General features: G+C 41.0%; 2 protein-coding genes across 12 annotated transcripts in view; both read left to right on the top strand.

Annotated features, from left to right (window-relative positions):
* The first annotated feature begins 1 nt into the window (after position 1).
* LOC113208863 (testis-expressed protein 2) lies at positions 2 to 9,537 on the top strand. 4 transcript variants are annotated; one of them, XM_026426087.2, is made up of 19 exons: positions 2 to 194; positions 586 to 643; positions 922 to 1,116; positions 1,546 to 1,668; positions 1,746 to 2,018; positions 2,101 to 2,445; positions 2,550 to 2,700; positions 2,785 to 2,982; positions 3,069 to 3,321; positions 3,426 to 3,667; positions 3,779 to 4,074; positions 4,161 to 4,281; positions 4,393 to 4,570; positions 4,663 to 4,980; positions 5,060 to 5,337; positions 5,452 to 5,538; positions 5,634 to 5,864; positions 5,952 to 6,072; positions 6,169 to 9,537. In XM_026426087.2, exons 3-19 carry the CDS (start codon positions 1,065 to 1,067, stop codon positions 6,235 to 6,237), a joined length of 3,336 nt encoding a protein of 1,111 aa, XP_026281872.1. In that variant the 5' UTR covers positions 2 to 194; positions 586 to 643; positions 922 to 1,064; the 3' UTR covers positions 6,238 to 9,537. The 4 variants fall into 4 exon arrangements, with proteins under 4 accessions (XP_026281872.1, XP_026281874.1, XP_026281873.2 ...); XM_026426089.2 differs by lacking the exon at positions 922 to 1,116; XM_026426088.2 differs by lacking the exons at positions 2 to 194; positions 586 to 643; positions 922 to 1,116 and adding an exon at positions 1,149 to 1,459 and having other exon boundaries at positions 1,746 to 2,006.
* Positions 9,538 to 10,020: 483 nt separating this feature from the next.
* The window catches only part of LOC113208886 (serine/threonine-protein kinase BRSK2), a 26,616-nt gene continuing 24,700 nt past the window's right edge, over positions 10,021 to 11,936 (top strand). For all 8 annotated transcript variants that reach the window (XM_052271588.1, XM_026426127.2, XM_026426128.2 and 5 more), the window contains exon 1: positions 10,021 to 10,569. In XM_052271588.1, the coding sequence (XP_052127548.1) occupies positions 10,446 to 10,569 (124 nt within the window). In that variant the 5' untranslated portion in view covers positions 10,021 to 10,445. The remainder of the gene's footprint in view (positions 10,570 to 11,936) is intronic.

An 11,936-nucleotide genomic window follows, 5' to 3' on the forward strand; every position in this document is an offset into this window, starting at 1 on the left:
ATCTTCAAACTATTCGCTTCTGCTTTGTTGTGCGTTCTGCCAGGGTTCTGCTACATAATCACGTCGTTCTTGGGCAGCCGCAGAAAATACCTAAATCTGCAGCGAGCTTCAAGTACATTTCCTGACAGGTGGACTCACTAAAGATATGAGTCCAAGTGATCATAGCACGACGCACTTCAACTCTCATCAGAAAGGTGAGTCTTTTAGCGCACTATAAAAGCTATAACGAACACGCAATGATCTCCATCTCCATTGTGTGGAGTATATTAGTTAGGATGTATTCTTATCTTTGTTGATTATGATTGCACAAGATGACTTTTCCATATTTATTTTTTTCCTCGTTACCACACTTTTCTATTGAATGTCTACCTGGTTTTAACCCATTGTTACCGTAAATAATTAAGGTTATAACTGGAATTGTTTGTCTCATATTGGGATGTTTTAAACTTCTAACCTATGTCAATGTTATGATTTCTTCTACTTGTGCTGTCAAATAATCAATGGTTGAATCATTATGATGGATAACATCTTTTAGAAATGCACTATGACTGCTTTGACCTTAGAGTTCTATTCTCTTTTTTACAGATAAAGTGTCCAAGAAGTTGCTTAGCTGTATAAGCTATGGAGCATTCTAAATCTCACAGTAAGAACTTGCTATTGTTCAAAATTGATTCACACCAAGCACCTCTTACCATTTGTAATGCATGGTGAACAATACATAGCATCAGTTTGTACATTAATCATACCTCCCCTTTTAAAAGTCTCCTGATTTGAATTGGGGTAAAACAAATGTTCTGTGTCTTTTCTCCTCTATAATTTTTCTAATTTTTCCTGGTTTGGTGAATGCTTACTATAACCTACACCCAACCTTTAACTATCTCCTTGGTGAAAACTTCCTTGTTTCTCTGTTGTGGGAATTAGGTGTGGATTACGAGCTCATCCTAGGACAGGACGTTCGTGGACATCACAGTGCCTTATTGGTGCACCGTTTGTTACCCTGCTACTAATGCTGGCAGTGACTATCATCACACTTAGTTTTCATGCTTAGATACTAATTGGTCAATATGAGTGACCGGAAGCGTACTGTTAGCAAAGTCTCTTTAGGCATGCTGAAAGGTAATATCCACAAATCTAAAATAGTTCAATACAGCTTTATGATCGCAGTAATTTTAGCTTGTTTTTCCTTTTGTTCAAGTATCCTTTAGTAAAATTAGGTGTTAATTATTTTCTAAAACACAAAAAAATGTTGAAAGTTTTGACCAGCTTTATGATTTGTGTGATTTCACTTTAATGCCGTTAAATGCTGACTGCATTTGTTTCCTGTCTATATTATCCTCTCCTTTCATTTCCATGTTTCTGATATTACTGTGATAAATTTTTAACCATTCCTTTTGCATGAATACCATTTTATGGCCTAAGTGTTCTTCTGAAATCCCCCTTGCTTTGCTTTCTGTGGAAGGTATTTTGTGTACCTATCTAAATAATGTCATTGTGTTTTTATTTTTTTTAACCAACTTTCATTTAATTGGTTTTCTTCAATTTTAGGCAAACCAATGTCTACATCTGTTCCAACTTTTCGTTTCCATGCTGGAGAGGATGAAATAGAGCAAATTTATCCAGAAATAGAAGAAGAAGAAAACCTTGAGAAAGAGGAATCTGTTCTAAATGGTATGGCAACCAACTACACATAATATACAGATTAAAAAAAAGAGGAACACTGATTTAGATTTCTCTTTTCATTATAGATACTTTGACTGTGTCACCACCAGTTGCTCCACCACGTACTCCTAAGCATGGACGTTCACCCTCTAAGCCTCACAGTGGAGTGGCATCATCTGGAGATGTTTCACCTGTACATACGAGCCTTAGCACGGGTAGTCTCAACAAGCGATCAACCAGTATGGATGGAGTAGATGCGCCAGCTTTGATTTCAGGGCATAACAGTGGCTGGGGTCTTTTCACCGACATAAGAGGAAAAATTGTCCGTACAGTTGAAGAGATGAAAAGTGAGCGTCAGAGTAAGTGATTTTGGTATAAAATCCCATTATTAAACTTTTTAAAGTAAAAATTGTTTTACTTCATATGATTAATTCTAACCAGGAAGTGAAGCACCGAAACTAAATTCATCGCAGAAGGATAATACAAGTTTTAGTGACTCAGAGGAAGCTTCATCGTCAGAATCCAATCAATTACCCAGCTATAACTTGTCTACATCAGATTCAGTATCACAACTTAGCGGAATATCAGGAATGTCAAGTTTATCCACCACTCCAACCACCCCTTCTACTGTACCTCTTAATCAAAAGAGTAGTCAGTCAAGTGGAAAGTGGCATTATAAGTTTCTTGGTGACCGCCACAATGAAGAAGAAAAGATGAAGTCCTCTCGACCTACCACACCAGTGAAAAGCCCAGATGAAAAAAATACCACAAAGTCCAACCGTGCAGGTAAAGCACTGATAATTTCTTGTTTCTTAACCAATATTAATCAAGAGATTTATTTGTTAACATCAATTGAATTTCTCTTTTGATGTCTTTATTTCCTCTGACAGGCTCTGTTCCTTTGGTTCTTGAGAGCTCTCCTGTATCTTCTCAAAAACGTTGTACGTCACTGCGATCTCGTTTTCGACCAAAAATGGCAGAACTTCGAAATCGCAGAAAAAAAATAAGTGTTGACTCCCGCTCAAATTCATCTTTAAGCAGGTCAGAGAATTGTCATTTTCATGTGGAGCTGAATTGAAAAATTAACTACTTTGCTATATTGTTTAAATGCTTCTTTACTTCCAGCGCTCTTTACTCTGTTAATGGAGACGAGACTGATGATGATGTTGAGTCTGGTGTGGAAGCTCTTGAGGAGCCATGGGAAGATGCAAGTTGTATTCCAAGGCCTCCATCAACACCTTTGGGCGATAGTCTTAGTAACATTCATGGAGGAAGAGGTCAGAACAGTGATGGAACCTTGCAATGTTTTCTTTTAGGCCACAAGTAAGATTTTATTTTGCTCTTAAATTGCATCAGGGACTATTCTTGCTTTATTTATAAATTTCTTTTTCTAAAATTCCTTATTGCAGATATATTATTATCCTCTCTTGCATATTGGGTATCCATTGGACTCTCTCTTTGCCATCGGCTTTGGCTTATATTGTTGTAGGTATTCTTTTAGTTCTTAGCTTTCAAGAAGAGAGACATACACTCTTAGGTCCAAGTGCTGAAATTGCTAGTATGCATATGGGTAGCAAACCTTTTGAAATACCTGACTATAGTTCCCTGCCAACTCTGAAAGTACCAGCAGCAAAAGAAATATTACCCACAGACAGTTTTCAGGTAAGATAATCTGAGATTGAAGTAGATCACGGTAGATCATCTATCTGTCTTAATCATATTATAGTATGTCAAGAAAGCTAATGAGGTGGTTTTATGCTGTACAGGGTTGGATGAATGAGCTCAATGGAGTTTATGATACAAAGTCATACCATATAAGTATGACTGAATCAGTTCATGTGAGATTAGATGGCTCTTGTCTCACACTGTCTCACACAAGAACCAAAGTTTCTAAACGTGCCATGTGGAATGAACATCCTATTCGTAACATACAATTTACTGATGAACGCTTATTTGATCTGAAAGGATGGCAGGTAAAACTTCTCCCAGAAGGTATTACTCGAAGAAGGTAATTTTTTTCTGTAAACCATAAATTGTTCAAATTTAAATTCTTACTACGTTACAAATACAGTATAAATATTACTTTTAATTTTACTATCAAAATGTGTAATTGTTTTAGACAATGGAGTAAGAAGTATCCCATCTGTCTCATTAAGTGCGATGAATGTGAGCCGTTCAACCCAGATGACTTAAGTCTCAACGATGATAACCGTAGTGTTAAAACTTCTGAGAAAGACTCCACTCATTCACGCTCTAATCTTAGTCTTACTACAGCAAAATATGCTAAAAGTTCTACTTCGGCTGAATCCTTAGAGTTTCTGTCTGGTGCAAGTGAAGATAAAAAGAAGGCTCAGAAAAATGATAATTTGGATGAAAGTGATAAACTTTCTGCAGATGGTATTAAAGTCTATAAAGGTACTCATTTTTCCCAGGAAATTACATAATTTTTACTGTTGCTTTCTTTCTCATATTCTAATTTAACATGTTTTCTTTAATTTAAGATTATTCTGAAAAAGATGCAAGTGATGTTGATGATGACTCGTTTTGTGTAATAAATACAGAGATGGCATCACAAACTTCCATCTATCTTTTTGCTCGAGCAGATCGTGAAAAGGAGGAATGGTATGTAAATTTTGTATTCAGGTTTAATTTTTCGTTGGCCTTGCCATTACCTTTTTCAAGTTTTTCTATAGTTTTATCTTGTCAATCAACTTTTAAAACAAAAATTCTTAGGTATAGAAAATTTGCTGAAGCTGTTCGAGAAAATGAAGTCCACTCTCTTCCACTTACACCTCTTAAAAATAATGCTCCCACACCTATACTAGTAATGGGTGTTCCATCGTTCTCTCCAGAGGAGGCAGTCTCTACCATGGGGGAGTACTTGCGGTACATGCAGCAATATTATCTAGAGGTACTAACTTGATTGACTTAAGTGGATAATATTAATTTCTTGACCCTTTGGAAGCTCCCTTAACTGTGTGTTCTGTGTGTTGTGTCATACAGCACAAAATGTACCCACCTCGACCAAAGCATAATTCTTATTTGAAGGATGATAAAAAAAGTAAGGAGAAGGAAAGGGACAAAGATAAAGATAAAGACAAAGACAAAGAAAAAGAAAAAGACAAGGAAAAAGATAAGGAACATGACAAGGATCACATAGATTCTATGATTGAAGCAGAAGAACAGAAAGCTGTTTTAAATGGTCTTCCCATGTCATGGTTAAATTCTATAATTGGACGAATTTGTTTTGATCTCCTGCGAAGCCCTACTTGGCAATGTCGTATTCTACAGAGGCTACAAAAGAAACTTAGCACCTTAAAAGTATGTATCAATAGTATTTAAATAATTGTTATCATCATTACATATTTGTCTTACTTTTAAACTTATTTCATAATTGCAGTTACCATATTTTATGGAAGCACTTACTATCACAGAACTAGACTTGGGAAACACAGTACCAGTGTTTCACCGTGCTTCTCAGCCATCCCTGGATGTTCGTGGTTTGTGGGTTGAGTTAGATATGACATATCAGGGCAACTTCAGAATGACAATTGAATCAAAACTCAATCTTATGAAACTAAAGCGTAGTACTCCTGACGACATTTCTGTTGCTATTCCTTCAGCCAGTATTCCTCTACCCGAAGTGTATCCAGCTTCTGTTCCAGATATGTTGACAAGGTATGTTTTGTTAATTGAATGATGTGAACCTAGTTATTGTATTTTACTGTCAGCACCAGATAGTGCTCATCCAACAAATGCTTTCTCAACATTTGATTTTATTCTTTTCTGCAGCAAATCTCCTGCTTTTGATAGTGATTTGGATGACTCTGCTGAATCGTCATCTGATGATGATACAAGTAGTATTAATACAGAGGATGGGTAAGCGCATTGTTTTTTTGATACAGCAGTTCATTAAAGAATGATTAATATGTTAGGATAGAATTTTTTAACTCAATCAAAACATCTTTCTTTAGAACTCAACGTCCATCTACAAGTACCTCCAGTAAGAGAGCAGGAAAAAAACTGCTGCGTATGGTGGATAAAATTGCTGCATCAAAGTACTTCCAACAAGCAACTGAAATGAAGTACATTAAGAAGGCCATGGAAGGTGTTTCAAATACTCGTATAATGTTGTCAGTTGAGCTGAAGGGCCTAGTTGGAACGCTAGCTGTCAATATTCCTCCTCCACCATCGGATAGGCTCTGGTCTCTATTGTTAAACCTGTTTTATTAATTAACCTTAGACACTGACATGTCAATTATTTTAATATTAATATGTTTTTTACTTGATAGGTATGGATTTCATGGCAACCCCAAGTTGTGGTTGTCTGCACACCCAACTCTTGGTGAACGTCAAGTTAATTTTTATCATATATCAAATTGGATTGAGCAAAAGTTGTGTCAGGAATTCCAGGTAAGGTGGATTGCTTTTGTTATAATAGAAAGGTAGGGAAGCAGAGTAGAAAATTGTTAGATGACCTTAACATGTGTGCTCCGTTTATTTTTCCAGAAAGTATTGGTGTTACCTAATATGGATGATATTGTGATACCAGTAATGAATCCCCACTTGCCTGTGTGAGTAAGACATGTGGGGTATCATAGAATGGTACTTTGATCCAAGCCTGGAGCATATCACTACACTTGATAGATTTCTGCTTATCATACAAGTTATTTACTGTATGCTGTTTTATTGAAGGATTGTATTTTATCATACAAAAACTTTTATCTTTACTATTGCCTTAGACCACTTTAATGCTGCACATCAGGAATGGAAAAAATTCTGAGTTTGATGTATGAGGTAATTATTTCAGTTTGTTCTATTCACATGTTGTGGGTAACTAATGAGTGTCAATGATTGTTGTTAAAGTTTGAATCCTTTTAGTGTCAAAAATGGTAAGATTTTATCTACCCTATTTCTTATTTCGGAAACTGTACTTAAGGCAGATAATTTCTGTCTAGGCTTTTCTGGAATCATGTCTGTGATGATGTTCCAGTGATCTAGCGAGGTGATCATGTGCAACTTGCCAAAAGTGAGCAGTTGTTTCACATCCTGTGATTTATACCAATGGTCGGTGTGATCTAGCAAGTTAGCATTGTTAAGTATTATCTGCTTTCTTTGTCGCCTTGCATTTAAAATTGGGTGCAGCTGTTTAAGCTCAAACGAAATTATTGCTCTCATGTTCAGTGTTATCAGTACAGTTCTCTTTCTTAATGATAATCATTTCTAATATTTTCTGTGATATTGTTTGAAAATCTTAAACAGGTTCATGATCCCTGCATGATTTCTTGAGAATTGGAGCTTATCTTTTTTTTGTGTTTGTTGACTGTTGTGTTGTGTTTTTAATCATCGTAATATGTTACATTTTAAAAAATATTTATCTTGATTGTGTGAACTAATCTAATGATTACTGGTGTGCGTGCCAGTACAAAAATGAAAGGTCTCATATGCCAAACTAGTTACTATCAATCATATTTCTGATGACAGTTTACAATTTCAACACATGATTGAATATTTCTTCCCTTAACCTAATGGATCCATGTTATCATACAATTTGATTGTCTTCTAAACTAGTATTTTTCTACTGATCGTTACCATTACCAGTCTTAGTTGAGTATTTTTCCTCTCTTTGTAATTTAATGCCAGTATTTTTTCAGGTTGAATGGTAATTTTTTTTTTAAGTTTTAGATATTTGAGTTTCAATGAATAATTGACATCTATGATAGGAAGGCTTCTTAATTTTTCTTCATTAGTTCTGAAGGATGTTCTAGATTTGGGTGCATTTATCTGTGAACAGATTAGTAAACTGGAATTGTCCTTTACCATTTAATCGGCTTTTTTTGTTGATGTTTTCTTGGTTTGTTTAAAAGAAAACCTAGTGAAGTAGTTTTTTTCATTTTTGAGGATGAACATGCATACAGAACTGTGTAGTAGTTCTATCCCCTAACTTATTCTGTTTTCTGTATTTGATTTGTTTTCTTATCTAGAATCTTAGTAAACATGTAATGGTCTCACATTGGTCATTAATGTCATGTTAACTTCAAATGACGAGGATTTAGCTGAAATGTTGACTATTTTGTGAACAATTCAGTCACATGATGTCCCTTCAACACTTTCACGAGTTTAGTGGGATGTCCTCATGTTTTGTTTTGCTAATTTTATTTTGGAACCATTTTGTGATTTAAGCTAACATAGTTGGCGTCAAAAGTAGGCCACCTGCTGGCTCCAAATAAAATTGTATCTTCCTCTCTGTCGTCCATTTCTGTAAGGGTTTAATTTTACATTGAGCCCTAAAACTTGGATGTTTAGTGGTAGTAATTTTTATTGAAACTAGGTCTTGCTTTTTATGTAGATGGTCTTGGCATCCAATTGAGCAGTAAATTGCTCCTTACCTGTAAACCACAGTTTAATTTTCTAATATTTTTAAAGCAAGCAGCAACTTGATTGACCTTTTCTTTAATTTTTCATAATTGGTTTTGTTTCAGCATCTCTCCCATTTCTGCCAAAATTTGTGAGAAATTCTGTCTGAAAGTAGATGCTGTTGAAAGCACTTATCATAGTGACCTGCAATTGTCAATTGGCTGTTGGCTGACATGCGCAATAGTCAGTCATTAGTCGATCAACAGTTTCATGTTATGTTAATAGTAGAATTACATTTTTAATTGATTCAATTGTAATGCTTAAAGAAAAATGCTTAAAGTTAAAGTAACTAAATTTTATCTTGATTGACTGCAACGCAAGAGCATTGCCTCAAGTGGACAAAACACACAAGTTGCTGCTAATCCAATAGAGATTTCTCTTCATATTGCGCACTTTGTTATGAGTTTGGGTTTTATGAGAAATTTGACTGAAACTACTTCCCTGTTGCATAAGTCTGTTTTATCAAATACTTTTAAAACTGTTATCTCAAGTAAATTCTTGTGATAATAGCTCCCCTTTTTCTGTGTTTGTGATCATTTTAAAAACTATAAAAAAATGCAAAAAAAGAAAAACGGCAAAAATTGAATTGGTTTGGAAGTACAGTACTGGAATGGCCTTGTAATATATGAGCAGCATCCATGGTTTAGGTAAATCCCATCAGGTTCAGTATTTTTATTGGTTAAAAGGTCTCCCCTGTGAAGGTGGCATACTTTCTCGCTCTCTTCAAAAAAAAATAAAAAAAATAAGACTGTTTATGCTTAGAATTTGATTTTATGAATTTCAGATCTCTATCATAAAGACTAGATAGATAAAAAAGATAAGAGACCATGGGATCAAGATCAGTTGAGCCAGTTGTATTCATGCTGCCCACAGATTACAAACCCCTAAAAATAATTTATTAAACTTAATGATATTGCTCCCCACTCCCAATAGTCTGTGTTATTGCACTACTACTGAAAGTGTCCTGAAGTAACTACAATATCTCTCTGATGGGAGTGCTCTCCCAGAGCCTAACAAACTTTGGAATAACATTTAGATGGGCTCCTGGATGCTACACTTAGGTATCAGCAGGTACAAATTGAGCATCACATTAAAAGTACTTAAAAACTAATGAAAGAATAGGGAGGAAAACAGTATAATCTGAGAGCCACCTTCTTTATAATAAGTTTTTCTTACTAGTCAGTGCAACATCCCAATATGTTCATTATCCCTCGTTCTTCCTAACTACCATATAAGTTAAACCTTCTTTAGAGGTATGTTTATAAAAGAGATGCCTCGCTGTTCCACCCCAGCCACCTCATGTATTTGTTTACCACCTGTAAAGGTCATGTGGGTTATGTTTGCCTCTATTTTGTGATATTTTGTTTTGTTTTTGGTTTAATTTGAAATTTTGATGTTGTGTTTGTTGGACAACGGTGGCACCTTTGCCCAATAATAAATAAAGATATTGTTTTGTGTGAACTTGAAGTACTCCTTTAATGATTGCCCTGATTGGAACCAAGCACAAGCACACCTGGCTGATTCACATTTGCAGCACTTTGCACGTGTAGTGACAGGTGACACGTGTCAGCGCCACTCCACTGGCCATGAATGGCCATATGCCGCCTGCACTACCCACTGCACACTACTCAGGCCCAGCCCGGCACAGCCCTGGAGCTGGAGAGCAAGAGGGTGGGGAGGGGCAGGGGCCGCGCCGCGCGACAGGCAGGCTGAAACAGAGGGAAGGCGGAAGAAGGGAAATATTGACAGTAAGGGGGTGGTGGCGCCAGCCCAGCCCGCGCCAGCGGGAGAGGGCGCGCGAGGCTGCTCGAGGGGTGGCTGCGGCGCTGCGGTGCTGCGTTCGGCTCGCGTTCGGGGAGGCCGAGGCGGGCCGAGGGCGGCTCAGGTGAGGGGTGCGCCACAGCGCGCAGGCGCGCGCCCCTCGGCTCACCCTCCCCGTTGGGCTATCAGGCATGGGCCCTCAGTTCAGCCTGCGCTTCGCGCTCAGCCCGTTCCACGAGCCTTTCCCACGATGTCGGCGGCGCGTTTGGGGCGGTAGCCCGTCGTGGCGCGTTCACGGGGGCCTTGGCCACGGTGCGAGCGAGCGCTCGGCGGTCGGCCCCGTCGGCCCTGGCGGCCTGCTGGGACTGAGGGGTGGGGAAGTGATGTGCGGCCGGCGTGGTGCGTGGTGCGAGTGATATGAGGACCTGCCTGGAGCGGCCCCTGCGGGAGCGGCCCCCACGGCGCGGGGCCCGCGAGGCCCAGCAGGCCCGGGGGCAGCAGGCCCGCCCGCGCAGCGCGCGCCCGTCAAGAGACAGCGGCGGCGGCAGCAGCGGCGGCGCTAGGACCTGAGCACGCCGAGGGCCCCGGGCCCGACCCGGGCCAGCAGAATGCAGAACAAGGAGGGCGCCGGGCCCGGCCAGACCCACGGCCCGGGCCAGGCCAACGCGGCGGAGCACGTCCAGTACGTGGGCCCTTACCGGCTGGAGCGCACGCTGGGAAAGGGGCAGACAGGTGAGTGGCCGACGGGAAGTGCCGACATGCATTATACAGGCATCGCCTTAGCGCAGCATTAATTGGGGAATCGATGTCCGACCGATAGGGGTCCTGTCCGCCCCCCCCCTCCCTCCTCCCCCCTCCGGCCCTTTGCCAGCCGGAGCCGAGGGGACGACCAAGAAATGGCAAAGCGCCTGTAGGTGCGTAGAACCCTTCCCCCTGCCCCCTTTCCCCGGAGCCACCACCGCCACCACGTGGCCATGTGCATCCTCTGGCAGAAGGGGGAGGGGGAGGGGCATGGCAGGGCGGGTGGGGGTAGCGTTGCTCCCTGCACGCACGCCGTCGCCAATTAATGGCGGAAGTAATGTGGACTCGGCATCGGTGCGACATTGGTACGACTCTATTCACTGTACATCGGAATGACGTCTCCGTTTTCGCTTGACTGCCGCTGGAGCCATTTGAAGTCAAGTTGAAACTTACCTTTCGGCAGGCTCGGTCTAAAGGTCCGGCTGAGGGGGCGGTGCACTGTGGGTTGCCCGCTTCCATGGGTTACGTGGCACAAATTGCCTATCTTTCAGGGGGCTCGCGAGAGCCGATCGCCCCCCCCCCCCTCACCTTAGAACGCTCCTGCCTTTTGCGGTCGGGTGGCATAAGGACATGAGCCCAGATCACTTGCCTCCCAACTTGAGCCCCGGTCCCGGTCGGTACGTGCGGCGTTCCGTCCATTGGGCATTGGGCTCTGAACTCGGGGCTCATGTCTCGCGGACACGACACGCACCGCGGCTCATGTCTGGACCCATGTCTAGACCCATGTTGGGGCCCATGTTGGGGCCCAAATGAAGCTATGGCTGGGCTCACGTCGTCGTGCCCGAGACCGAAACCCCGACCGCACCGCAGGTGTTTCAGAGCGGACATCGCAGAGTGTCGTCGCGGGTCGTGGGTGTGGATTGCGGGGGAGGGGCGTTAGAGCGTTCCATGGGGCCTAAATTTTACTTTTCCACCCCTTTGCAAAAATATTGTTCCGACCACATTTAGTTTAAAATGAGAGGAATAAAGGATTCAACCATAGTCGGTTTAGGAACAAAATTTTGTTTCGTACGACCCTTATTTGGTTGAATATCAACATCAACTAAATAGTCTTCTGGTGTGCTCCTCAAACGGCGAAAGCTTAAAATTGCCCATCAAAGAGGATGCCAGGGGAATAGCTCTCCCGATCTAAAAGAGACACATATACTGCCCTTGTTGAGCTTACTAAAGTGAAGAGAGGGGGGGGGGGGTCACTGCGCCGGGACGAAAAGCACACGGGGAATCACTACAACAGCACCGCGAGGACTGCTGTGACGCCGCGGGTGGAGCCCTCCTGTGCGGTGTCGGCTGGGCAAGGC

This window comes from Frankliniella occidentalis, unplaced genomic scaffold (genome assembly GCF_000697945.3).
Source record: "Frankliniella occidentalis isolate FOCC.00 unplaced genomic scaffold, Focc_3.1 Scaffold166, whole genome shotgun sequence".
In the NCBI taxonomy this organism is placed as follows: Eukaryota; Metazoa; Arthropoda; class Insecta; order Thysanoptera; family Thripidae; genus Frankliniella; species Frankliniella occidentalis.